Raw genomic sequence first — 27,531 nt, 5'->3', positions numbered from 1 at the left:
GTGTGATGATTCTCTGCACAACTGTCATTGTATCATAATTATTTCAGTTGGTCACTTCCTTTTTTAATGGATGTCAGCATCATTTGCACAGCTGTCAATGTTCGGTACTGTCAAAGTAATGGCATTCTTATATTTCTTAACAACTTATATGTTGCAACATGAATGTTATTGTTGCTTTTTACTATACTATAATGTGGCTCAAATTGCTGGAGACAAATTGTGTGTGTGTGTGTTTTTTTTAATACTTCAGATTCTGATCTCATGGCTACAGTGTAAAAACTCACAAGACTTCCTGGCACTTATAATGGATTTAATGGAAAACGAATAATTAAAATAAAAAAAAGATGTTTGTGTATAAAAACAATGAACTTTATTACAAGTAGGCTGAAAAAAACAATGAAAACACAACTACTTTACAAGTACAAATGTTTTTTTCCCCATGGATATTTACATTTTCTTTGACATTGATTAAAAAAAGAAGAAGATGGGATTCATGAGGAAACCCAAAATACTAACGTACATGTTTACAGTGTATTTGTTGGAATTAAAAAACAAACTATTGACTGATGGACCGTGCACTACTCAGTATCTAAACACAACAAAGGAATTTGACATGCAAGGAACTATTTAAGAACACACATATTGGACAGCTCCAAATGAATATGCCTCAGCTGTCTGGTAGGCTCTTTTCGTCAGGCTGAAGGCCAGATGATGAGTTATTATGAGTAGGGGTATTCTTCTTCTTTTCTTTTTTTTAATTAAACATTCAAAATTTCAACAAATGAACAAAGAAATTTGAATCCCACCAGGGTGGACTTCCTGACAAAACGATATTTAAACATTGGAACACATATGCTGACTGACAGGATTGTTATTGGAGGTGGGCTGCAAAACAACATTTGAGTGCAATCCATGTGCACTGCGTGAAAACACTTGGACTGAATTCACTCTCCCCCTAACTGCTCCCCCCGCTGGGCTTGGCGGGTGGTTTGGCCCTTATGCCACCCTGGCGAGCTTGACCTTTGGTGGGCTGCTGCGACTGAACGGGCTGCGCCGCAGAGGACTCTTGCTGGGCGGGGCTGTGGGGGGTCTGGATCTGCGGCGAGGCGGCCGCGGTGACCACCTGCTGCTGGATCAGCTTCTGCTGAACAACTTGAGCCGTGGTGGTGCCCGCCGGAATCATCTGCACCGGGGCGGGCGCCGACGTGGTCAGAGTCACCGTTTGAGGTTGCGTTTGGATCTGAGATGGACGAGGGGAGACACACGTTTACATGGTGCTGGCGACAAGAGCAAACAACCACTCGCTAGTGCTGTCACTATCAAATATGTTTATAATCGATGAATCTATCGATTATTCGACTAATCAGATTTTAATTTTGCATTAAAGTTACTACAAAAGCATTTTTTTTTCACTCACTTGAATGAAGATCCTACCTGCTGCGGAGAAGACACAATTTGCTGAATGTTAGCCACAGTGGGCTGCTGCTGCACTATTTGTGGGAGTTTTGCCACCTGCTCAAAAATGAAAACAACCGTCAAACATGAAAACCGCAAGTTGTTCACACATGTTACTGAAGTACCTGGATTTGTTGAGGACCTGTAGGTTTCTGGGTCTGGGCAATGGATGTGGTAAAGAACTGGGGCTTGATCCCGGGTTGAAGTTGAGTGGTGGTAGTGTACGTCACCTTCTGTTGCTGCTGGGTGGGCTGGGCAGCCTGCACCGTAACCTGCTGCGTGCCAATCTAAGGAAATTGCCAAATTGTGACATAAAAAATTTAAATTAAAAAAATCCAAAAGGGATGGATTCATGGCTTTTCCATTCATTTCTATTGCAGAAAACTGAGTGACAAGCTTGGTCACGGAAGAAATTAAAATCATTAATCAAGGTTTGCTCTTCAGGCAAATTCAACGTTGCTTAGTTGCTGCACACCTTGTTTACCTTCTGCTGCACTGTGGCCTGTCCTTGTTGTGTCTGTCCCGCCTTCTGCTGGGCCGCCTGGACGGCCGCCTGCTGCTTCTTCAGTTGAAGCAGCTGCTGGACCTGCATCTGCGGGAAGGACGGCGTCAGCACAGGACCACCTGGCCAAGGAGAGAAAGATGGATTTAGAAGCTGATTGCAAGCACGATTGGCGAGAGTGTCCTGAGGCTTGCAAAGCTTTTTGGCAACATACCCGTTTTCTGGGCCTGGCCAATAGCCACGCTGATGCCAGCTACAGTGACCGGCAGTGTGGTGACACCAGCAGACGACACCACGGCTGGTACGGAGACAACTGGAGGCTTGGTGAGGGTCATCTGGGCTGTCTGGCCCGTCTGGGCCTGAATCTGACCCTGGGTGGGTACTCGGGTCTGCAACAACATGTATGATGTCATGTCAGAATGTGCGAGTGTGTTATTTAGACTAGCATATGTATATAACCTTAGAATAAGAAACATTTACCAGTCTGGCCACCTGCAGGTTGGTCACTGTGGTGCCGGTCAAAACGGATCCGGGTCTTGGCGCCGCCACCGCTGCTAGCTGAGGATTGGCTTGAGCCGCCTGTGTCGGTTGCACTTGGGCTTGCTGGGCTCCCGCAGTTTGCTGGCCCTGAGCTGCAGCCGCCGCCACTGCTGCAGCAACCTGTTGCTGCTGCTGCTGCAGTTGCAATTTATGTTTGTGCATCTTTAATAATAGACACAAAGCATAAATTACACAACTTGTATTTCATATTCATACATGTCACCACAATCTAAACAAGAACAGCTCTGTTTTATTTTTTGTGAGAAAAAAAAATGTTATGGTTTACCTGAGGTTTGTTTACGGCTTTGATCTGAGGGGAAGCAGCCTGCTGAAGCTGTTGCTGTCGAAGCATCTGCAGGTGGGCCTGGGTGAGGCCCTTTCCTTGTGCAAGCTGCATACCTGCAGCTTGGTAGAGTACAGCACATTCAGGTCAGTCAAAGAGTATGGAATACTGGAAGGCAGGGATGGGCAAATGCTATTCAAATAATAAAAATATTTTTTTTCCAGATAATCAAAATAAATGGCTTCCTTTTTGTTGAAACATGTACTGTATGTAAACCAGAGTTTCCGCAGACATAAAAAAATAAATAAAGCAACTTAATGTCTACGCTGTACCGCACACGCGCACATATAGACATGCAGACATACATATATGCATATACTGTTAGGGCTGTCAGTCGATTACATTTTATATTGGAATTAATCGTATGAGTTTCATAGTCAATTCACGATTAATCGTTAACTCATTCACTCCCAGCCATTTTCACTCCTGGCTGTTTAACTGGATTTTGACTGGTTTTGCAAGGCCCACAGAATATTGTGTTTTATTGTTATAAAAACATGGAACCTACCAAAAGAAAGATTAGAGTATATTTATATATATATTATTATATATATCTGTTTCCGTTTTGCAGCAATTAGCATTAGAATATAGCTAAGTTTCATCATTACTCACAAATCTGTGTGGAATTGCGGGTAAATGAGCTTTGTTTCAACATGGCCCTGTTGATCTATTTTGCTCTGCTGCCACCTGGTGGCCGTTTTTGTAATTACTACTAGCCTATTTCTTCACCCGTTCTCTGCAGTTCATGATTCTTGTCTAGCATAAAAAACGTATAAATACGTCTTTGGGACACGTAAAACATTTACAATAGAAATTAAGAAAGTTTTTGGGAGCAAATGAGTTAATCACAGATTATATCTGTTCTAAATGAATAAATAAAATATTTTGTAAGTTTTTCATACTGTTGTTAACATAAAAATGAACAAATAGGGTTACCAAATACAAACGTGGTTGTATCTTTTAGTTTATTAGCAATATTTTTTTTTTTTACCAACTTAAAAAGTTACAGTTAACAGTTAAAGTTAAAAGGAGCGTAAAACAATAAATCATAGATTTGTGTTTAGCTAATTTCCAGCCTCTAGGTGACATTAGTGTTTCATGTTGGATGTTGATGACAGGAACCGTAAATTGTTCTTGGACTGCAGACCATTTTGTTCATTATAAATTACAAATATTCACCAGTCCCTACAAATACATATACCGTACTTTTATCACATTTATTATCCCTAATTGGTGTTATATTGACACCTTGGCACAATAATGTATTGTAAAATAAAGCATGGACGACAATTGTATTGTAATGCCTCTGGACATCATATTTAATGCCATTTAAGGCCGCAATTTGAGCGAAATCCATTTAAACATCATAAAATTAGCCATCAAACTGCAAGGAACGGCAGGGCAGGTCCATACGTCTGTTGTCAAAGACTAGGACCGCACCCCCTCCAGCTCTTTCATGTTATTTTCTCACAAGTCATCGTGCAAGCAACATCCACAAAATATTTGTAGCTTGGAAGCACAAACCCTGGGTCAAAAATGTTCAATATGTAGATATATACTTGCTTTTGCAATGTATAAATAGCCACGTCAAGTTGCTATGTTGGCAACACTGTGTTTTTGTAAAATAGCGCCCCTTGCTGCAATGTTAGTAGAAGTCAGCAAGGACAAGCTTTAAACTGCGAAAGATGCTAAAGTTGATTAAAAAAAACAACAACACTCTAAGCAATAAACTATTTAAATGTATTAATTTCCCAGCCCTACTGAAAGGGAAAAATCATTTTAAAAACGTGATATTAAATTCACTTCATTACCTTGTGTTACTTGAGTGACAAGTGGGCGCGTCTGAGCTTGGACTGGACTCAGAGTGGTTGACACTACAGTGGATGCGGTTACCGGGGTAACTGCTCGAACACCCTGCCCTGTAGCTATGGCAACCACTTCAGCAGGGGCAGCAGCAGCGGTAACTGCTCTCTGTTGCGCGTGGACCACCTGTGCTCCAGCAGCAGGACCAGCAGGCTGATAGAACAACAAACAGCTCATATTAGGACACGTTTTTCTACAGTGTGACATTTGTGTCCTCATCATGACTCACCGACAAGGTCCCTGGTATGACTGGAGATGCCAGGCGTTTGTTGGCTTGGAAAGGACTTGGAGGCACTCCTGCAACTGTGTTCACAATCACATTTCCCCCAACAGTGGCTGCAAGAACAGACCAAGACAATTAAATCAACTATGGCACAAACAAAAAAAAAAAAAGAAGAAAGTTCTCGAGGTGAACCAAGTATCTACACACCAGCCTGTATGGTTGTGCCGGCTGTGGCGTTTTTGATAGCTCCGGCCTAAAAAAGAGATGACAGACAGGTATGTACAAACAGCTGCATGTTTTAGATCCAATTTGGAACCAATTGTGAAGGAGGACTTGTGAATTGAGTCTCACCAAAACAGCTGCATTAGGAACTGCAGCAGCTCCAGCCACTGTGGCAGCCTGTGGCACCTGAGCCTGACCAGCAGCAGGGGTCTGGGTCTGGTTAGGTGCAGTCTGGGCTTGAGGAGCTCCAGCCTGCTGCTGTTGTGCCAGCTGCTGAGCCTTCTGTTGCTCCGCCATGGCCTACAAGCACACATATGCAGTGTTAAGACTACCTAATTGTACCCTAACATTACATTGGTAACATTATGTCTTATATAAGACTGATTATGCATACATTTCTTTATTTACTGCATGAAAGCAGGTTGCATCAGAGCTATGCCTTCAAACAAGGGCCTAAATTACAGCAATTTCTGGACTTTAAGGCGCACCTGACTATAAGCCGCGCTAGCTAAATTTGGGGAATATTCTAGTTTGTTACACATATAAGCCGCACCCGACTGTAAGCCGCAGGTGTTTTAATGTTACCACAGCGGGTTCCGGCTACTTTCTTTTCCATAATGAGGGTGCAAATTGTCTCGCTCTTGTTCTGTCTGTATTTGGGCTCACTTGCTTTGTTTTGCTCTGCCTGATGCTCTTGCGCTTCCTTTATAGTGTGCCACCTTTGTGATCTGATGGATAAGCCGCACCTTTGTATTAGCCGCAGAGTCGAATGCAAGTGAAAAAAGTAGTGGCTTATAGTCCAGAAATGACTGGAATCAATTAATTCAGACACAACTACATACTACGTTTGTTGTCTGAGGCTGTCAAAATAATTGACAGATAACAAAAAACACTAAATCATATAAAAAGCAAACCATGAATTCAGTGACAAAAAAATACTCCAGGGCTTCAACTAACAATTATTTTACTAATTGATTAATCAATGAAATGGATAAAAAAAAAATCCATACCTTAATTAAAAAACAACAACAACTGGATATTATTTCAAATTGACATGGCAGAAAGGTGCATGAACATACCACAGCTCTCAAAGTAAAAAATAATGATTTAAAAAGTTGAGCTCAAATTACAATAGCCCAAGGACAACACAAAAACATACAAATGTATGGTATAAAATAGCTCCAAAGGAATTGTTTTGTCATATTACTGTCTGTATCCTAAGTCTCAACTTCCATGTTAAAATTTTCGGGCTTTCTGTCCCTTTGTAGTGACAAAATAATCACATTCTCCCTCTTGGTCTGTTACGAATTCCATTTAAATCTTATATAAAAACAACACACTAAGAAAAAAACAGTTGGTTTCAAAACCTCTTATCTCTTCATGATTCTTGTCGAGTTCAGGTAACTTTCCATTTACCAAACAAGATCCTGTATAAATCTGTATAAAATGTCAACATCATAATTTACCTACAAAAAAATGGACTTATTTGATTTATTTATGTACTGACAATAAACAATGAATGCTGCGTTACACTGCGTTTCCCCTTTATGTCCACTGGATGGCACAGGTCATTTGAAAATAAAGTACCTCTAACTTAGTTACATGCTATATTACCAAAATAACTTTGAATATTGTCATTTGCAGCACTTAAAAATACCGTATATTATTATCAGATTAATCACATCTTAGAATTTTGATTAATCATGATTAATTGCTTAATTAAAAAGGCTTTTATGCACCTGTTGTGTTCATTCTTTCGACATTTAATTAATGTTATGAAAACGTCTTCAACAATTTTTGAACCACTGCACACGCTCATCCTCCTCTTTTTCTAATAAGTTAATTACTTGCATAATTTCAAATGGGAAAAAAAATACATTTATTAAATGCTTTACTTTAATGCATGTAGTTATGTTTATTGCTCAAACACAACCCTGTGCTACCTTTAACGTAACCATCCGTTGTCAGCTAGCGGATCATCTGCATTTAAAATTAATAGTGCGATTAATCTGCGTTAATATATGATTAATGCGATATTTTTTTGTGATGAATTACTTAGATAATGCTTTAACTTTGACAGCACTATAATTAACACATTATTGCAGCCATACCTCTTCAGCTGTACGTGGTTCCGTAGACACTACGCGCATTGAAAGCGTCAGGACTTCATTGGAATTGTTTAATCAAGGCCCAGTCATAAACTATGTCATGAGAGCAGGCTCTCGGTCCCATCGTGTCTGCTGCTTTGTACTACACAGCAACCGCACAGGTGAGTGGTGTAATAATCAGGCGACGCAGGAGGTAATTGATGTAATAAATGCACGACCCAACAAATCAGTAATGAAATTTGTTGCCAACAAATTCAATAATTGATTTTTATCGATTTGTTGTTGCGGTCCTACAATATTCCCAATCTTCAATCACTGAAAATTCTTACATTTTCCATCAGCAATCCTGACAATTACCTTTTTCTCTTTGGCGATCCTCTCGGCACGTTGCGATGCCACCTGAATGGGGGGGAGGGGCTTGTCGTAGCTTATCCCACTGTATAAAACAAACGGATCTCAGATTTTGCTTTGCATTGATGGAGACGGAGTAATGCGTTACAAGACAACAGAATGGGTACCTTTCTGCCAAAACAGAGGCATGTTTGGGATTCTTCTGGAATGGATTCATGCCTAAACTGTAAGAAAAGTGGATTTCAATAAAGTCAAACAATATCTCATCTGAAATCAAATGTTTCCCTCCAATATTTAATCACACATAGCTTAAGTTCCATTTGTCTCGATGCTGTACTCACTGAGGTTTGCTGGGTGGGATCCTCTTGCTCGTTTTTATGAGCTCAAAGCGGCTGTTGTAGAGTTGAATTTGAGTGGCGTTGTCATCTTGTGTGTAGATCTGACAGGTCCTTAGAGGACGGCTATTCTTAGACTAAGTGTGAAAAGACATGCACGACACAGAAACAAGTTTTGTGAACCCGATGATTCAAGAGTACAAACATTACAGATATATTTTTGAAAGAAAAGCAAGAATAAAGCACCTTGTAGATGCTCTTTGTTTTCTTCTTAGGGTTTGCCTCATACATCAACTGAAAATGGTAACATATTTGTTAGAAAAAGACCAAATGTAGTTTCAAAAACAAGTTTGGCAGAACAGGACTGAGAAGCTGGACTACCTTGCCCTCTTCCCTGGGAATGATGACATTCTCGTAGCGGTTACGGCATTGCTTGGGAGAGCGGTAGATGCGGCTGCAGGAGTTCACCACATCACTCACCAGATCCCAGTTGGGTGTGTGAGCAGGAGACACAATCGTCAGATTCAGAGGCAGCTCCAGCAGTTGTTTCACAGCCTGTAACAAACAATCAGTCTTAGCGTCTGAATAAGCATGAAATTTCAGTGTTTTTCACCAAAAACGTCATCAAGTAATACATATCCTCAAGAAAGCGGATCGTGAAGTCAGTACCTGAAGCAGAGCCCAGTCTTCACTGATGAGCCACTCTGGGTTGTCCTGGCCAGCCTCCATGGCCGGTTTAACCAGTGAGGGCAGAGGCTTGGCGAAGGGAGCCTGCTGCTTGAGAGAAAAGTTCTTTTTCTGGTCTTTCCCTTCTCTGCGAACTTTCAACATGCTGGCCTTTTCGAAAAGCGAGCGTGGTGGAATTACTGTTTCCCCGTGGCCCTTCTTCTTTTTCCTAGCTGCTGCTGAAAAAATGTTTAAAAAGGGAACATTATTGGTGAAAGGAGGCATAAAAAAATGGTGCAGGAGGTGCTTGGGCAAAATGTTTCTTTTTTCTACAGTGGATATAAAGTCAACACACCCTAGCTCAAAGGCTAGGTATTTGGGAAACATCAAAAAAATGAGAGAAATTAGACTAAGATTAATTTAAAAACGTTTCCCACTATCAATGTTGATAGTTAACAATGTTGACTGTTAAATCCAAGTCCACACAACTGCCACCCTTTAAAGGGCCTCTGATTAACCCCAAATAACGTGGTGTGGTAAGCTTTTCCTGACTTTTTTTTGTTGCTTTCTAATGAACAAAGATGCAGAGTAGCCTGATTACAGCGACCCGACCAGTACCTGAGGGGTCCAGTTTCAGTCTCTTGTGCTCCTTGCGGACGTAGATAGGAGGTAGCTTGGCCTCAGGTATGGGGGTGGTGTCATACATCAGACACATTACTGAGTCTATGTAAATATCATTGTCATCTTGTGGTGGAGTGGGAGGAGTCCAAACCTATGTTACAATTACAAGAAAAAAATCATTGTAGAATTGACAAAGAGAAAACCAGGGTGAAGATTATACCATTTTAAAAAGAGATATCCATAACAATATAAAATCTCCTACATAAATTATGTCATCATCTCTTACCGGCATGATTTCTGTATGCCCATCCTCGGCATTGAAGACATACTCCTAATAAAAACAAATATTTGACAATAGTATTGAACATAGCAGATAACAGGTTGTGACAAGTACGATTCAATGAGCACCCACCATGTTGTAAGCATCCTCTCTTGTGTAGGTGAAAAGCTCTTCAGCTCCCTCCATCAGCTGCTGGTCCTGCTCCTCCTCTTTCAGTTTCTGCAGCTGCTGCAGCTCCCAGCCTCTCTTAGAACACTCCAATCGCTCCTAGGCAAAATATCATGAATGACTCACTCCATATATTTACAAGCACAGGGCATAATTTGATCTTTGTCCCAACTATGTCCACCTCCGCAACCCCAGGTGGCAATGGTGCGCTTTTAGCTGTGGGGATTTTACAACAGGGAGGTTGTCAATTGTTATTTGCTAAGGCCCAGTACAATCAAAGAGAATCAGGCTGTTTAGTTTTGCCCCTTCCTTACCAAGGACGACAAACTGACCTATGGAGTGAATTTGTCCCGATAACAGGGCACGAAACGGCCTAGAGGAGAAACTAACCAGGTTAGTCTCGATCACTTAATACCAGGAAATGGATTATAAGCCGTCAGCCCACTTTGAAGTGGGCAGAGTGGGTGATAAGCGGTGCTTTCGTCCTGTCACTGATGAGTCTCATCTCCCCACTAGTACTGGCTTCTTCGGGAGTTTAATTTCTTTGTGTTTTTTTAGGCAACGCTGAAGTGCAAATTAGAAATGGTGTAGGCACTGGCGGAAGAAGGGGAGTGAATGGGTGGGGCGGGACTATTGTCAATATTCTGGATATTTGTTTTTGTGATTTTTAATTAGCTGTTCTGTTCAGTTATTTTTGTTGTTGTGTTTTGCACTTAAGAGCCACTAGTTTGTTGACACCACGCAGCACGTTATTAAATACAGGATTCATAAAGGCCTTTACACTTGTACAAATGTTTTCTTCCCTTATGTAATTTAAAATGTTTAATATGATGGAGTGCAAATTTGGCTTCCTTTTCTTTTCTTGTGAATATAAAGGCGGTGGCGCGAATGAATGGTGCATGCACTAAAAATTGGCTCCAGTACATATGATAGGAATTTGGTTTCCAATCAAACAGTCGGCAAGTGTTAATCCCACTTTTGCTACGTTCACACTGGAGGAAAAATGTGACTCAAATTGTGTGTGTTTTTTGCCCAAATGCGACATGTATCTCACTTTCATATATAATCTTCGATCGTATACGTATCCGAATGTTTGCAATGCGACCAGTCTGAACGTCCAGGTCGCATATATCCGACCTATACGTCACCAAAAGCCCAATATGTGCTCCGCGCGGGCAGGCGGAGTACTCGGGAGATATATGTGAATCTCCAAAGCTGTTTTGAGTAACAGCTGTGAGTTTATATTTAACTTTAATTTAATCCCATTTGAAATATGAAGCATAAAGTGAGTAATGTTGTCTCTTCTTCTGCGCATGCGGATCACTTTGCAGACGCATACGGTTCATACAGTAGACAGGCTGGTCACAATTATGTAATGTGAACGATTACAAAAAATAAAAATAAAAAAACTCGGATTTGAGTTTACCAAAAAAAATCCGAATTGAGCATTAAGACCTGCAGTGTGAACGTAGCCAAAGAGTCAAACACGGTCTGATTAAGGCGTTTACAGGCATTTGAAGTCTGGTCCATTTTTTTTTACAATTTGAATTGTCAGCACAGTTACAGCAATTAGACCATTATTTGCACACCAAGTGACTGTAAGGCCATATGATTTTGCATTACTTGGAAGTGTTGTTACCTTCAGTGCAATTTCATCGTCACTGATATGAAGGTACTCCAGATAGTTCAGAGCGTATCTTTCAATTGGTGTGAGCTGTGTGAAATAATACAACAACAAAAAACTCACAATAGAGGCACAATATCAAAAATGCTTTTTTCCTTGTTTGTTCAATGACAAAATACAATCAATGAAGGTACCTGTTCCATAACTGCATTCAACTCCTCAATTTCAGCAGGCTCTTCTTTAGTCTGGCTCTCTGACTCATCAGCCAGTTTAGACTGCTTGCTTGTCATCTCTACATCCTCTATTTTCACACCGTCTGCTTCTGGTGAATCCTCCAAGTTAATGCTATGGAGAGCTTGGATGTAGGGTCGAGCTACTTTTGGAGAGATGGTCTCAGAGGCAGATGGCTCCTGATGAAGGACAACAAACTCCTCTACCTTTTCCCCTGAGCCTGCCTCCACCTCAAACAAATCCTGGATTGTCCGCTAGAATTAGACCAGAAAAGTATTTTAATGAATATGGATTTTATACAAAACTGATGAGAACTCCTGAGGCTCAAGAACAAAATAAGGATGAACTGATCTTACTTGTGTGAGAAAAGCCAGAGTATAGTCAGTGCCTTGTGCAGCCACTTCTCTGATTAGGTCCTTGGTTCCATTCTTCAATAGTTTCTCCTCAATTGAGTTCCCACTCTCCAACCTGGACAATAGAAACATGGGGAAACCTTGGTAAACTCCCAACAGCTACTGAAACATAAACAAATGTGTAAAACAGGAATTGGTGAGTTTGCACTAAAAATATCACCTGTAAATGTGTATATCCTTAGTGCGGCCAATTTTGTCACACCATTCCTGGGTGCGGGCATCCATACTAGGATTAAGGTCTGTGTCATAGAAAATGATGGCATCTGCATCTAACAAAGTTCCAACTGTCGAGCAGCAGTGGTTTGTCAGGATGCTGCAGAAAATCTGCCTGTTCCTGTTGAAGGTCCTTATAGTCTCCTGCAAGGAGACCAGCATGTGAGTGGGAAAAATATAATTCTAAACACACAGACAGCAGCAGCAGTAATGGCAGAGATTTTTATCTGTTTTAATGTATGCAACAATTTCGGGCCCTGTAAGGAACATAATCCAACAGGGAGGGAATAGTGCACAATAATATATCCCCTTGAGCCAGAACTCTGCACTGTCACAGGGAGGTCCTGGTGTTAGACGGGGAGGCAACAACCTTGAACAAACCACTATACAGTAGTCTATGGACGCTTGTGATTTGCTTTTACACCATTGTACTGTGTCGTGAGGTCTCAATTTCTAAAGGAACAGTAATCTCTCAGAGATGACAAAATATGTTACAAGAGATGTATCGGCCATCACAACAAACTCAATCTTTTTTTCTTTTCTTTTTTACCTGACGTTCATCTGGAGTGTAGCTTTCATCCACACGCACATAAGTGAGCTGCCTATAATCAAGGAATGCCTCCAGGATATCAAGCATCTTCACCATTTGAGTGAAGATGAGGACACGACGATTGTCTGACTTAAGCTTCTGCAGCAGAATAGCCAGCGCTTCTAGTTTACCTTTTGATGAAAAACAAATCAACAGTTAATATTATCTTAGGTTTGCTTATCATCTTCCTCCATGATCATCACTTGGGAAAAAATGCACAGCATCCGATAGAACTGAACCTCATCAGTTTGTATACGTAACAGGCAGGAAGAAAACCCAACTCACCTGAATCCATCTGCATTAGCTGAAGATCTGGCAAGTATAAGTGATGCCTTGCCACCAAGTGGTGCATGTCGCAAGTATGGGGAGCAAAAATTTCCTTCAACTGTCTGTGGAGTAACTTCTGTTTAATGGTGTAAGGGATGGGAGGATTGGCTGCATACAACTGAGGAGGCGGTGCAACAGCTGGAGGCACCACACAAATCAGCCTACAAGATGACAAGGGGAGAGTTTCTCAGACTAAAATCAATATGACAGGTACCGTAAAAGCATGACTGTAAATTATAAACTATATAGATAAGTGGTTCAGATAATGGATAGAAATTTCAATTGTGATCACATGTAACAGCTTTTAGAGGTAGGACTACATGACATGGGATAAATTTTTTATTTCAAAAAAGCTTTCTAACTTTGTAGTACACAATCCAGAGTTTTAACAGTGGGATAAAACACGAATCACCTTTTGGCAAGGCTGTTGGTAGCCTCCATTTGGTTCTCAACAGAGAGCAGGGTAGACTGCAGTGCGGTGGTGGTTGCCACACAGGTGTTCTGGGCTCTGACGCAACTCTCCCGACCCACCCACATCCAGCCTCCAGCTGTCAGTGCAGAGTGACCAGGCTCTGGGCTCACAGTACATGTCTGCAACAGGTCTGACCCATATAAAACTCTGCGGCTGCAGCGCCGCTCGTTTGCTTCAAAGAGAAGGCTCAACCGTTGCTTTGCCTGACGGCTTTTTTCTTCTGAAGACTCCTAAAGTGATTTGTAAACAAAGCCACAAAATGTTTAGACTCATTACAAAACTTTTGTCATAAATTGAAGATTCTGTAGCTGTCACTAAATTAATGTACATACCTGTGAGGAAGCAGTAGTGAGCTTGTTAGAGGTTGCTGTGGCATTTGTCGTCACACCTAGTCCAAATATATTGTATGAGCTAAAGGATACGTCCTTGCAAATCGCATGCTATTGCTAAGCGTTGTGGAAAATCGGCTTTACCAGACAAGATGTATGATATGGAATGGTAATGGTTAAGTCACCTTGTTGGACTGTTGGCAGAGCTGGGTGAGGTGCACTGGGTGAAGCTGAGGCATTGGAGTTAGGGACAGCTTGTGCCATTGTTTGCATAACCATAGAACCCTGGGGCCTGATGATTTGCTGCCCAGGAGCTGACACAATTTGTAGAATGTTTCCTAAAATCATGATGTATGAACAATTACAATGGGCGCTGATTTTAACATTTTTCTTAATTTAATAAATAAAAGACTGTGTTTGGTATTATGGAGAGGAAACAGTTAAGGCTGAAGCAGGTGCAAGTAAAATGATCATTTCAGGACAATGGTTGAGAAGTACTAGGAACATCAGTTTGTGATGATTTTGCTTGAGTGTTACACTGTTAATACAATACATAAATGCTTTTTAGCATAGAACCTTTGAAATAAAAACAATAATAGGCCAGCACAAATTACAATGTGAATGGTGATACCTGGGTATATACTATATTAACAAATGTACCTTGGAGCTGCAACGGCTGTCCAGTGGTGAGTTGGCGGAGTTGACTAGGAGACAACGTAAACTTGTTGCCCTGAAATTGCAAAGTGACGGGAGTCTCTTGCTGGGAGATACGATTCTGACTGCCAGCTATGTTGGCCAGCTGGGCAATTTTTACTGCATCGCCTCCTTTAATGAGAAGGAATAATATAAAAAGAAAAAATATATGAACCAAAGGTGGGTTGATTAGTGAAAAGAGAGCAGTTGCACGAGAACATTTTTTAAAAAGCTGGGAAGCATTAGTCCAGTTTTTGATCAGGGAAGCGCTTTTGAAAGTGGAAGAAATCAAAATTAAAGCATAGCTGCTGTACTTTGCCTTCAATGGAAAAATAGTCACAGTATTTTGTCAAAAATGAAGTGATTAAGTTTTATTAATAATAATGCATCGGGTTTTTATAGCTGTTTTCTATCTAATTAGACACTCAAAGATGCTTTACAATGGAACGGATACAATTATTCATGCACTCTCACATCCACATTGTGGTGGCGGTAAGCTATTTAAGTAGCCACAGCTGCCCTGGGGCAGGCTGACGGAAGCGAGGCTGCCAGTGTGCGCCTACGGCCCCTTCGACCACCACCAAACATTCGCACCTTCCATACACCAGTGTGAGTAGCACTGGAGGCGATGTGTGTGAAGTGCCTTGCCCAAGGACACAACGACACATGACTTGGGCAGAGCGGGGATCGAAATGACCGTCTCTACACCCTGAGCCACGGCCGCCACATCATTTATCCAAAGTATGACCATACTGCAAATAAAAGTGGACTCTGTTCTTTATACAAAAAAATATGTGATGGACACAGCAGCAGAAAACCTAACCGAATGTGACACATAATAATGAGAAAGAAAGAAAGAAAGAAAGAAAGAAAGAAGATTCAAAATATTCTTAATAAACATAAACCATGGGTAAAACGATTGTACAAGAGGACAAAAAGCAATGTGAATTGTCAGACTAAAGGAAAGGTTGCAGATGTGGGATACACTATAGATTTGGCTAAAACTGATAGACCGTGATTTTTTTTACCTTGAGTTGCTGTAGTAGCTGCAGTGGTGATGGGGGACTTTCCCCTCGACTGGGCTGAGTTTGACGTTGAAACAGAGTTGTTCGTAGCAGAAGAGCTTGTTTGAGGATTTTGTCCTACAGAACTTGTAATTGCAACTAGACGCCCTTCTGGCTTTGTCCCATACTGCACAGGCTGGAACAATCTAATTGGGAAAGACATCACACCATCATTATGTGAGACATCTTGTAATACATTAGATTAAAAGAAAAAAGAAATGCCCTTTCAAACCTCATTGGTTTTATTGGGCATGGCTTGGGATGTGGCGGTGGTTCAGGACCACTGTAGATCTCCTCTATAAGCTTCTGTGTGACCTTTAGTTTGGGTATTACTTCTTCAGTCTGATAGCGAGTCAGCCGATTTTCATTACTGATCAAATCAAACCGAGATAGGCTTGCATCCTAAAACGATAAAGTCAGGGAAAAGGGTATAAGTAAATAAGTTTGCGTGTCAAATAGTGTCATATTGTATGTAATATAATGATTTAAGTAATTCTAAGAGTTCTGCACTGTAAAAAAAAAAAAACGAACAATAAAAAAAACTACACTGTTAATACTATAATAGTGCATCGGTTTTGGTGATGAACATAAACAGGAGTGGAAAAACCGATATGAGCAGTATTTCAAAAGATGATAGTTGAGCTGAGATACAGATGAATAAATCCATGACATAAATGGATCTTTAGCCTGCCTTACTAACTAGAAAAGCCTGGAGAAAGTGTTTTATGAGAATACGAGTACAAATAAAAGTGCATACTTTGCTTGAGTCATTCTGCATTGCTTCCAGTACGAGTGATGGGCTGTTATAGAGCAGAGGAGTGCAGAAGTAGGAGCTGCTTGTCTCTCGAGGTACAACCAAATCAGGGTGGTTACACACACGCTGTAATTGCATCAAGACCTGAAGTACGCTGACAAAATGACCAGTCTTTAGGGCTTCCTGGGATCTAAAAACATAACCACACAACATTGGACATGTGTTTTTACCAACATAAATTCCTAATTTCCAGCTGCCTAAAATCTATATTCCAATTAACAAGTGGTGCACACTGTAGGGAATAAAAATCAACTTTCAAGTTCAACTCAAGTTTCCTATATTCAATGTCTTCTGCGATTACAGCACTTAAAATCTTCTTAAAAAAACACATGAAAAAAATTGTGAATTATAGGTGGCATTAAATCTCACCCAGCTTGAGTAAGGATATCCTCATACAGGCTCTTTTGTCTGCTGGAAAGGCGGCACTTCAGGATGTGCTCATACTTTTTAGGCAACTGCTTTTCCACTTCCCTTTTGGAACGCCTCAAAATGAAGGGCTGAATCATCTAGTGGTGAGACGAAGTGGATTTTATATTATGCACAGGTGTTTCAGTGTGTAGTTATTGTTATTGTTAGTATATACCTTACCCTGTGCAGGCGAATGACTAGCTTGTGACAGTAGTCCTGATTCTGGTCAGTGCCTGCCTTAACAGGGAAGTCAGAGTAGGGCCTGGTGATTCCTGGCATGAGGAAGTGGATCATAGTCCAAAGCTCCTTTAGAGTATTCTGTAGTGGAGTATTGATGAGAAGGAGTCGCTGCTCACTGTAAAAATCATGAAAAAAAAAATTAAGGAGGAAAAAAAAACACTGACAAAGCTGTGCCTTACTAAATCGGTTAATAGGTTCAAGTGACTGTGAAAGAATGTCAAAACCTCAAAATGGCATTATCGGCAAAATGTGGATCACTAAGTTCACCTTCGAAGAGCAAATATGGTTTCCCAGTGTTTTTCAGTCATGCTTCTAATGAGCTGCACCTCATCCAGAACCAGGTGCCTCCATTTTTGCCTCAGAAAATGGCTGCGGTCCTTCATCATAAGTTTGTACGATGTTATACATACATGGAAGCTGTTTGCTTCCCGCCACCTCTGGAGATCAGATCAGACCAGATGATACCGAGTTAGTTTATAAAGTTATTATAAAGTATTCATTACCCCCAAAACACCTACCGTTCTCTGGAATTTACGCTCCCTTTCCGTTCCCAAATACAAGAGGATTTTAAGGCCAGGACACCAGCGCTTGAACTCCACCTCCCAGTTGAGCAATTTACATGTCCTAACCACAATGAGGTGGGGTCCCCAAACACCTGTTGGAAAAAAAGACATTGACTACACCATACCTACAGTATTTCCTGCAACCCTGCAAATAACACCAATAGAAACGTACCCTCTTGTCCAGCTAAGTGAGCCATGTAAGCAACTGTTTGGACAGTTTTGCCAAGGCCTGTCTCATCAGCGAGTATACCATTGAGGTGCTTCTTGTATAGGTTTACCAGCCAGTCAACACCAATTTGCTGATATTCTCGCAGCGAGCCATGTAGCAGAAATGGTGCAGCACTGTGAGTCTAGTAAAATAAAACGATTAGAACAACTACCAGATCTAAAATGATTTCTTCATGTATTTTAAGGGTCTTACCGAGGAAGTGGTCTTGAAGGTACCCTTCGGCAGAAGGAGCTCTGTTGCAGCAGCCACTTCAGATATGTCTCTGGCAGGTTTCCCATCAGAATTGCAAGAAGAGGTCTTGTCGGGACTACGAAACTGGTCCACATTAAGCAGAGAGTCTATGAGCACTGCCTCAGATGGACTGCTTGCAGGATATATTATTGCTGAAAATCACAGAGCAATCTAATTTAGGACGGAAAGACAAATACATTTGCACAAAGTAGTTGGTACCCTCTGTGAGGGAAATAACACAACAGTCAATGAAATACTTTAAACTGTAAATAGAACAGAATTATCCTCAACCCCCACAAATAATAAGAAACATGCATTGATATAAATATGTCTCATTTGTCCAAAAGGCACTCTCCCATAAGTTTTGTGACTGGCTTGGCTTGTCATTATAGATTTGGGCAAATCTCAGTCACGTCAGTTTCTAGTTATTTCAGGGACCTTTGCGTTTTTTCCTTAAACAATTTCATCTGCATGTGTAAATCACACAGAGAAAAAAAAACTAACAAAAGAAACACAGTATATCACTCTAGCACCTTCAGTCTCTTCATCATCCTGATTACTTTGAGGACTCGGCTGCGGCCATTCAAAGCCATCAGCGTAGGCACCGGCATATTGCTTCCTTAAAGCATCCAGCGGCAACTCAGCTAAGAGCAAATGACAAAAAAGCATAAGATTAAGAAATATGGAAAGTGGCACATTGACTTACAAGTTTAACTTATTTCGTGACCATGCTATTCCCTCAAATCAACTCTATTGAAGTGAATGAAAATGTCAATGATGTGTTTCTAGCACCCCAAAAAATATGTTTTATTTAAAAAGAAAAATAGTACTCTACCATAAAAAATACATAATTATACTAATAAAATAGAAAGCAAATAAATTAACTGGTTTTAAGTAAGTGTAATTATGCTGAAAGTCACACATAAACGTGCACGTTCACACACTCAAGAACTGCTGTGCGTTAATGTGCTCTTAAGTGGCGTGGCCGAGAGTGATGTGTCTCCTCCTGTAGCTCTCTCGCATACACTGCAGGTCCAGCGGCAGAAAGGGATGTTTTTCTTTGTCGGATGTTACAGTTATTAAAAAACAAAACGAAACCTGGCTTCACACTATTGCAACAGTGTGTTACGTGCATTAACAGTCACTGAACGGCATGCTGCATTCCCGCGGTTGTAGGAACAGAACGCTGTCCACTTATATGCAAAACTGAGCGTTTACAGCTTTTTGGAAGAAACAAAAACAAAAGAGCTTGCAGTTGAAAACAACACTTTCCAGGGCTTCCTAATAGCACAATCACTTGCATTTTCTTTCACCTTCTTGGAATACAGACTGAGGACTCACTTATACATGAAATACATGACACACAGATCGAAATTACATTTAAGCTGTTCCTGGTTAAATGAAATGAAAGATAAAATGATGGGGGGAAACACACAATGATATCTATCTTGCACAGTTAATGTAAAGCAGAAATGCTTGGGTGATTCTAGACAGAGGCAAAAAGAGTAATACCATCTTTGGCAAGCTCTACCAACTCTGCTTTGTAATCGGCTTCTCTCTCCATAACCTCTTGTTCCTCTATTGTGGTATCTTCATCTAAAACACACCAAAAAAAACAGACACTCATTAGTTTTACATCAGGAATTTTACTAATCACAGCACAATCTAATTTTAAAAAAAAACATACAAAACATATGTATATTAAAAAAGAAAATTTGATTGTTTCAAACCTACCAGCTTCAACACTCAATGGTGAATTTGATTTTCTTTTTCTATGCACACTGTGAAGCTCCTAAAGGAGAAAATAAAGACAATATGTAAAATATGATTTCATACTGTATATATTTGTAATATTTGTGTTCAAAGCAGAGAACATACCTCTTTTTCACCTCTCTCTCCAACAGAATGACCTGGTACAATAATAGATTTAATTTGTATGATGTTTATTCTGCTTTTTTTTTTTTTGGGAAAAATAAAATATGAACAAGTCATACCTTTGACTGATGCCTTCTGTAAGCCAATCGCTCTAATCCGCTTTTCATTAATTTCAAAATGAAGTTTAATTTCCACAACCTGATAAAAAGTAACACATTTCATTATTTTTAATTGGATCTCATCGTAAATTGGTTGCAATTGTCATATACAGATTATTCCAAATTAAGGAAACATACCTGCTCAATGTTAGACCAAAAGAACTCCACCTCTCTGGCAATTGTGCTGGCAATATGGCGAAGATGAAGTTCCCTTTCTTTCTTTGACCTCTCTTCACTTTTCCTCTGCTCTTGATGGTAACGTGCACATGTGCGTGCCAGCTGAAACAAAGTCCGAAGACATTCTGACTTAATGCATCAAATTTTGGAGGCTAGACGTTTAAACATTTCACTCTTTCCATTCATTGTACCTTCTTTGCCGCAGCCTCTTTCCATCTCCTCTCCTGGACAAAGTCGGCTGCCATCCACTGCATCTCCTCCAGGAGGTAGTCCCAGTGGGACTTTGGACGAGAGGCCTCCACAACTTTGGGAAGCCTACTGGCTGACCACTGTCCATCCTTTCTAAGCTCAGAGATGCGTTGATGAACTTGGTTCTCCTAATGATATGAAGCATTTAAAAAACAAAACAAAAAAACTCAAATTTGCAATTTTTTGATTAACCAACTTGAAGAATTAGCTGTTAGATGGTCAAGTCAGACTTGAAATCAATTATCTAATTAAGATGCACATAAAAAAAGACTATACAGAGGTGCTTTCAGATACAAATTGTTTTTTAACCACCCTTGTAACTCAGTACTTGTATATCAAATATTTTCCCATTAAAATATATAGAAATGCCATAATTCAATTCCAGCCTCCCCAAAAATAAACAAACAAAGCATTTTCATGTGTTTCTTAATGAGAAAAATATAAAAACAGTAAGTCAGTATTTCCTCTATTTTCGGGCCACCACTCAGCCCAAATTTTTCCCCCCTTATTTATTCATTTATTTTAATTTTTGAGCACTAAACGCATGCATATAACTATCTTGTTCAGTTTGGAAATATACTTGCGCATGCTCATTTGCATAACGCTAATGTTTCACACATCGAGTAAATTTGTTTGGGGTTACGGTCATCAAGGGCATCAAGCACCGATGAGATGGACAGCTGACACCTGGCAGGGTAGAGCCAGATGAGCAAATGACCAAATTACAAATAAACAATAAAGCAGCGAATGACCGACCGGAGAAGAGGTAAACTTTAAGTTATTAGCTTGAGATTTTACAAGTTAAACAGACGGTATTTGTTTACACCGCGACAGTTCCCCAGAACGCATACCCATGCTGCTGAAATTTTGGGGGGGTGGGAGAAAACACTGGTTGTTAGTACGGTATCCCAGCATGTAAACCTGCCGCCATTTACGGAGTCGTGGCTGGCAGCACTGCCATTTCTGAGGCAGTGCATGAACCTCTCCCCTCTGCACTGTGTGCAGGTTCATGCATGTTGTTTTGATGTGCTTGAACACACAATAGGTAACCTACATTTCTGTCTCCTCCTTGCTTGCCATTTCTTTTTTACTTTTTTGTAACCACTACTCCTGTCACCCCTGTTGTCGCTGAAAAGATGCTAATTCTTGTGGGACCAATAAAGGTTAAATAATCTACCGGTAATCTAAAATAATCTTTGCAAATGAAAGGACTAAATCACTTGTAGGTAGCCAATAAATTAAAAAATGTGTTTACAGATGAGGTATTCTGAAACTTACCAGTTTAGCTTGCTCAACTTGTTTATCTTGAGAAGAACTCTCCTGTGATGATGACTGCATGGTCGCACTTTGACCAAAGCCACTCATTTTGATTCCAGAGACACCATTGGTTCCTGTCAGTTTGGACTGGGTGCTTGGGTTTGTATTGGCAGCAAGAGGACGCAGAGGACTTGTTGGTTGAGTGGTTGAAACACAGTTAGAAGTAGGGATAGGAGTAGACGACATGGAGGTGAGTGATACTGAGTTGGTCATAATCCTTTGAAGGGGTTGAGTTGACTCTGCACCAGGACGACCAAGAGTCACCGTCTACGAGAAAGGAAACAAATCTAAGATTGTACCACAATATCTAAGCACATGTAAATGCACACATATGTCTTCGGGCAGACTGACCGCTTGGCCTGACTGCAGCATTGCCTGGTTTTGTTGCTGCTGGGGAGGCAACTGGATATGAAGACCTGATTGCATCTGCTGTTGGAGCTGGGCCTGGAGTTGTGTGTGGGCATTTACTGATGCCATGACTGGGCCACCTGCCTGCACTTTCACCTGTGCTTGGAGCTGACCACCAGGTTGGACTGTACTCTCCACAATCTGAGCCTGCTGGGACAGAGTCACTGCCACTGGCAGGCCAGTCATTGGGAGGGCTCCTTGTGGCAACCTGCCTGGCAGCTGAGGGGGTGGCGTATGTAGGCTAGCTGCATTCTGCACTGGAGGTCCTTTGGATGGGTCGTACTGTTGTTGGTTCTGCTTCTGTCCTGCAATCTGGACCGCTTGAGGTGTAGGCGGCATCCCGCCTAGGCACATAAAAAAGTAATTATAGGACAAACAAGGGGGTGATGTAAAAATCATCAGAGACACTTGTATTTACTTAGTGCCCTGTAAATGTCTTGTGGTCTTGTTAGAATATAAAGGCTTTTAATTGAATACAGGTTTTTGGTAGCTTTCCCTGAATAACAGAAGCTAATTGGTAAATTTAATAATACTTGAATGTTTAATTGGAGCTCCTGAGAACAGTGCCAAATGAAGTAGATGAACTTGACTGAACAGAAGTATACTACTTCCTGATGATCATAGCATAAACTAATACGGCAAAATGATTACAGAAGAAATGAAATTAATGTGGTCATCTACATGTCTCTCAAACAAAACATTATATAGGTTAATGCAAAATCAAAACATTGCATTTCATGTTCAATGTGGTTAAAATGTCAAAAACTATAGATGCATTGAGCGGTTTTGAGAGTAAAAATGTTTAAAAGGAAAGGAAAATGGGGAAAACACCAACAAAAAGACAGCGAAAGTAAAAAGTAAAATAAAATATAAAGCACACACACAAAAACAGCATGTTTCGCATGCATGAAAGCAATGTCATTCTAGCAAAACTGAAGGCATCTGAATGCCTCATAGAGCAGCAAAGCACAGAGTTGAGCGAAAGGACAAACATGGGGTCTTGCAGACAGCAGGCCTGAGCGGAGCTGTGCAATCTAAAGCAGCGCCTGCCTTACCTCCCTGCACGTCACACCACCAACACCTGGCCCTCACACACCCACACCATCACAATCGCAAAAACCTGTGCGGTGAACACAACTCCTCCATTTGATTCCCCTCCTACTTAGACTGAGGGAAAGAAGCCAAGTCAGAACAAAATGCCATGAGATAACATGAAAAGAAATCAACTCAATGTGACCATGGGATACATGAAAACACTTAAAGAGGTATCAGGATGATGACTCAGAAACCTTGTTGATAATGCATGGACAACCGTAGAGTGAACGACTTGCACAAGAAATGGCAATGGGGAACCAAAAGACAACAAATGGAGTCATTTAATGGGAAAACCCACAAGAAAGTGTGATCATTCCCACTGAGTTCCTACTTTCTTTGATCCAACTGTAGTTTCACAAAAAAAGATATAATTAAAATAAAAGCCATCATTACATGATGGTCAGTTGAAAAGATAACTAATAAAAAGAAACAAAGAAATGATAAGAAAGGATGGCCAAAAACACGACAAAAGGAAAATGATAAGACAAGGCATCTTCCCAGTGTGTCACAACTATTCTTCACAGTTGGAAAATCTTCTTCCCATTTCATCCTGACAGAGAATCGGTGTTGGCAGAACTAAGCCTGAATTTCCTGAGGAAGAACTGCTGAGAAACCCAGCATCTGAAGATCAGTTGATTGCTGCTGCCTGGAGTTTTATTTGTCAAAGGTGAAATGTTTTGGCTCAGATACCTAAATCTTCTTCACGTGAAGAAAGGGAAGCATCCAGCAGCATAAGAAGAAAGGAGGGCCTCGTTGTAGCACCCCTACCTTGCACAGTTGGCATAAGCTGTTGGAGTGGCACGCCAGGCGATCCTAAAGGAGCTACACCAGGATGCTGGAAAATGATCCCATGGCGACCAACGTCAATCCGGGATCTTTTAGCCTGATCTGGGATTTAAAACACACAATACCCTCATAACGGAAAAAAAGTACTCTGCACAGGGCAATGACCTTCGGAAAACCTCACAGGCCACCTCTCCTTCCTCGAAGAAAATACTTCAACATAGAGCGCTAGTAGAGGATGCCAAATATCTAAAAGCAGAAGCAATTAAAGGGAGAAAAGAAAAAGAACAAAACACAAAGCAAACAGGGAGGGAAAAAAGCAACAGACACAAGTTTTCGATCCTCGCCCTACCTGCTTGCACCATAGCCTGTTGCCTCTTGAAGGCATCCATGTCTGCAGGGTTAGCAAGCGTGCCAGCTGGCCCTTGGAGTCCCTGTCATGCAAAAAATTCAAGGGAGATGTCCTCGTCAGCTATAGATAATCCACTGCAGATAGTGTTTCACGCAAAGATTGCGTCTTACCTGAAATTGCTGCTGGGCAGAGAAAGCTGCAGATACATTGGGAGGAAGCTGTGTTGCTATGGCAACAGGTGTCACTGCTTGACCATCTTTTCCTGTCCCAACTTTTACCTGAGAGAAGCAAAAGTTTTAAAGGAGAACTACTCAAAGAGGTTAAAGGTTAGTGTTTAGTTGAAATGCACTAAATACTAGCTAATGCAATACCTCATCGTTGATAACCTTAGATTGTTCCTCCTCTTCCTCATCCTCTTCCAAATCCAAGTCGTTCTGTCTTAAGTAAGTATATAAGGGAACACAAGGCTTCTTTTTGAAAGCCAAGTAGTCCATCATATTTCCTTGAAGATGCTGAAGGAAAAAAAGTTCTATTAAGTATTCTTTGAACACCTCTTTTAAATTGTCCATCTTCTTGGCATGGTGATCTAAGCACTGCTTGCGTAGCTGTGCAATCTCCGGCGTAGAAGGAGCAATCTCCTCTAACCTCTTGGGAACCTGTTTTTTAACAGTGCCTACTGCAGTGTTGGTGGCTCCAAGAGGATTGTTGGTATTTGATTGAGATGGGCTGGTAAGGGAGGGGCTGGAAGGTGGGATGGTGGAAGGTATACTAAAAGATGCTGTGGATGTGGATCCAACTGCTGCAACTAGACCATGTGTAGTCTTATCAAATATCACAGGGCGTGCAAGCTGTCCTTGTATGATGCTGCTGATTTGTGGAGGTAGGTTAGAAGTGGTTATGTGTCCAGGGCTGCCCAATGTAGAAAGAGCAGTACTGGTAGCCACGGGACTTTGAGGTCCAAGATGGTGAATGGTTCCTCCAGTCTGTGAGTGAGGCTGAGAAAGACGGCGTTCCCTAACAGAGCCGGGGGCTCCTGGAGAAGACAATTGAATTTGACCAGGTGTGCCGGGTGTAATCTGGGTCAGCCCTGTTCCATCCTGGTAGACAAAATGACCACTTCCCGGTGGACTGCCTAAACTGATTTGCCGCACTAACATACCCGCCTCAACAAACCGTGTCGGACTCTGTCCACGCACACCAAGAGCAGCTGCGGGGGCTCCAGGCCTTGTGACGCCTTGCAGTGAGACTGGGCTATGCTGGGTGGGACTTTGCGGCTGCATGGGTTGGGGTAGAGGAGATGTGACCTGGATGTAGGAAGATGGAGCATGCTCAAACCTCCATTGTGGTGTTGTATGCTGGAAGCCGGGGGATGCTGGGTTTTGCAAAGGAAGCTGGGTTAGGGTGATCTGCTGGTTGCCGGTCACCATTTGTCCCACATTTTGTAAAGTGATGTTCATGTTCTGACCAGTGACTGGGCCGCGACTCATGATTATCTGATAATTGGGAGATTGGGGAGCTGATGGGCTGGCAGCAGTAGAAAACGTAGTCACGGGAGACTGAGGGTGAGTAACTGTAGTTTGTTGCTGTGAAGCTGCCATGGTCGCTTGCTGCTGCTGATCCTCAACTTCTGAGCTACTAACAGACTTGGATCTCTGGAGTTGTCGTTGAATGTTCTGCGACCCACTTCCATGGTGCATTGCGTGACACCCTTACACTAGCTATCTCAATAATCTGTGGAAAGGGGAATACAAGACAAAATTTACTCCTAAATGTACATTGTGAGGCTTTTAAATATTCTTGTAATTCTCGTAGTTTAAATATCAGATCATGTTGAATCAATTTACTTTAAAAAAAAAAATGATTTGCTCAATATTAGAAATGCTTAAAAAAAATAAAAATAAAAGCTTTGTTGTAACCAGAACTGCACTTCACTTCATCTACAGCATGAATCCAACGTATTATACCCAGTAGTAGTAGTACCCATAGTTCATTGGGTGTCAGTGAAAGTAGATGTAACGTGTAATGTAGTAATGTGAAATGCAGCTTTACGAAAGAGAAACATTTATGGGTCGCGTCATTTTTATTAACACCAATAAACTTACAAGGTGATGTAGGTAACGTTTTTTCTTTCCAAATTGCAATAGCCCACAATACATTACATTTTTTGTTATCGGTGTTAACTGGCTGGACACAATAATGACTTCAGGATACAAAGAATTTCGCTGTTAGTCTGTTTCGGTAGCTCTCCTGTCAAAATAACGATACCGCTCAGGGGCGTAACGCTAGCTGTAGCAACCCGGTGTGCCGTACATGCAACGGTCCTCTGTTAATAGACCCGCATGTTTGCCAGCTCAGGTCTTAAGGCTTTAACAATAGTACATATACCATGTATATAATATGTAGCCATTCCTGCTGCAAGGCTATTCGTGCTATTTCAGCCCAAACAATAACCCTCGCTACGATACGCGTGCTAGCAAAGGCTAAGAGTGTTAGCTTGTTATTGCTAGAAGGCCAACAGTTACGAATAATATATTAATCCATATGCACAGTATTACTTACATGGTACGGGTCTTCTTTCGTCGTTTAATGTTACCTACGTCATTTTGTAACAACACTAATGTAGTAACAACTGTTATACGGCGAACATGAACGTTACTAAATTGCTAACGGATATTCAATGTTTGAAGCTAATTTCATTGAGCAACATGGCGGCCACAGTGACCTACACCTTAACCCGGTTGTAGTCCTGTTTTACAGGAAGTCGAGAACGAGCATAAACTGTATAATTGTTGCTGTTCTGTTTGTGTACATGCGTTTTAGTAAAAATACATTGATTAATAACGATGGTGGGTACAATTTTGTGTTTGCTAACACGTTTCGCGTGGGATTTTGGTGTATTTGATTAATCATAGAGAAAAATTCACAAAACTAAAAAATTACGTGTCCAATATGTTGATACGATGACAAAGTCGTGGGTGAATCAAAATTGTTGCGTCCCCC

The 27,531-nt window shown here is 41.1% G+C and overlaps 1 protein-coding gene and 1 non-coding gene across 7 annotated transcripts; both read right to left on the bottom strand.

The window, feature by feature from the left end:
- Positions 1-293: 293 nt before the first annotated feature.
- Positions 294-27,263, bottom strand: ep400 (E1A binding protein p400). Of its 6 annotated transcripts, none has more exons than XM_077561172.1 (53): positions 27,091-27,263; positions 24,903-26,262; positions 24,702-24,809; positions 24,532-24,613; positions 24,165-24,284; positions 22,245-22,645; positions 21,855-22,160; positions 20,519-20,704; positions 20,289-20,429; positions 20,112-20,190; positions 19,996-20,027; positions 19,852-19,909; positions 19,630-19,713; positions 18,651-18,761; positions 18,079-18,269; positions 17,830-18,007; positions 17,613-17,749; positions 17,362-17,531; positions 17,035-17,209; positions 16,816-16,952; positions 16,390-16,576; positions 15,865-16,034; positions 15,597-15,778; positions 14,536-14,700; positions 14,061-14,213; positions 13,879-13,934; positions 13,487-13,776; positions 13,033-13,235; positions 12,709-12,878; positions 12,106-12,302; positions 11,889-12,000; positions 11,496-11,786; positions 11,317-11,391; positions 9,642-9,776; positions 9,516-9,560; positions 9,227-9,380; positions 8,612-8,847; positions 8,324-8,497; positions 8,189-8,236; positions 7,949-8,079; positions 7,775-7,831; positions 7,614-7,692; positions 5,278-5,448; positions 5,134-5,179; positions 4,933-5,039; positions 4,652-4,856; positions 2,784-2,902; positions 2,438-2,659; positions 2,172-2,346; positions 1,931-2,079; positions 1,581-1,742; positions 1,435-1,512; positions 294-1,240 (listed from the first exon to the last, which is right to left on the bottom strand). In XM_077561172.1, exons 2-53 carry the CDS (start codon positions 26,226-26,228, stop codon positions 956-958), a joined length of 9,051 nt encoding a protein of 3,016 aa, XP_077417298.1. In that variant the 5' UTR covers positions 26,229-26,262; positions 27,091-27,263; the 3' UTR covers positions 294-955. The 6 variants fall into 6 exon arrangements, with proteins under 6 accessions (XP_077417298.1, XP_077417301.1, XP_077417299.1 ...); XM_077561175.1 differs by having other exon boundaries at positions 1,940-2,079; XM_077561173.1 differs by having other exon boundaries at positions 8,612-8,844.
- Positions 12,393-12,521, bottom strand: LOC144049685 (small nucleolar RNA SNORA49). The gene has a single exon (XR_013293674.1). It is a non-coding gene; the product is annotated as a small nucleolar RNA SNORA49 (small nucleolar RNA).
- Positions 27,264-27,531: the final 268 nt, after the last annotated feature.

Source organism: Vanacampus margaritifer, chromosome 3 (genome assembly GCF_051991255.1).
Source record: "Vanacampus margaritifer isolate UIUO_Vmar chromosome 3, RoL_Vmar_1.0, whole genome shotgun sequence".
Classification (NCBI taxonomy): domain Eukaryota; kingdom Metazoa; phylum Chordata; class Actinopteri; order Syngnathiformes; family Syngnathidae; genus Vanacampus; species Vanacampus margaritifer.
The sequence above is the reverse complement of the archived record's forward strand: the minus strand, read 5'-3'. Positions and strand labels throughout refer to the sequence as shown.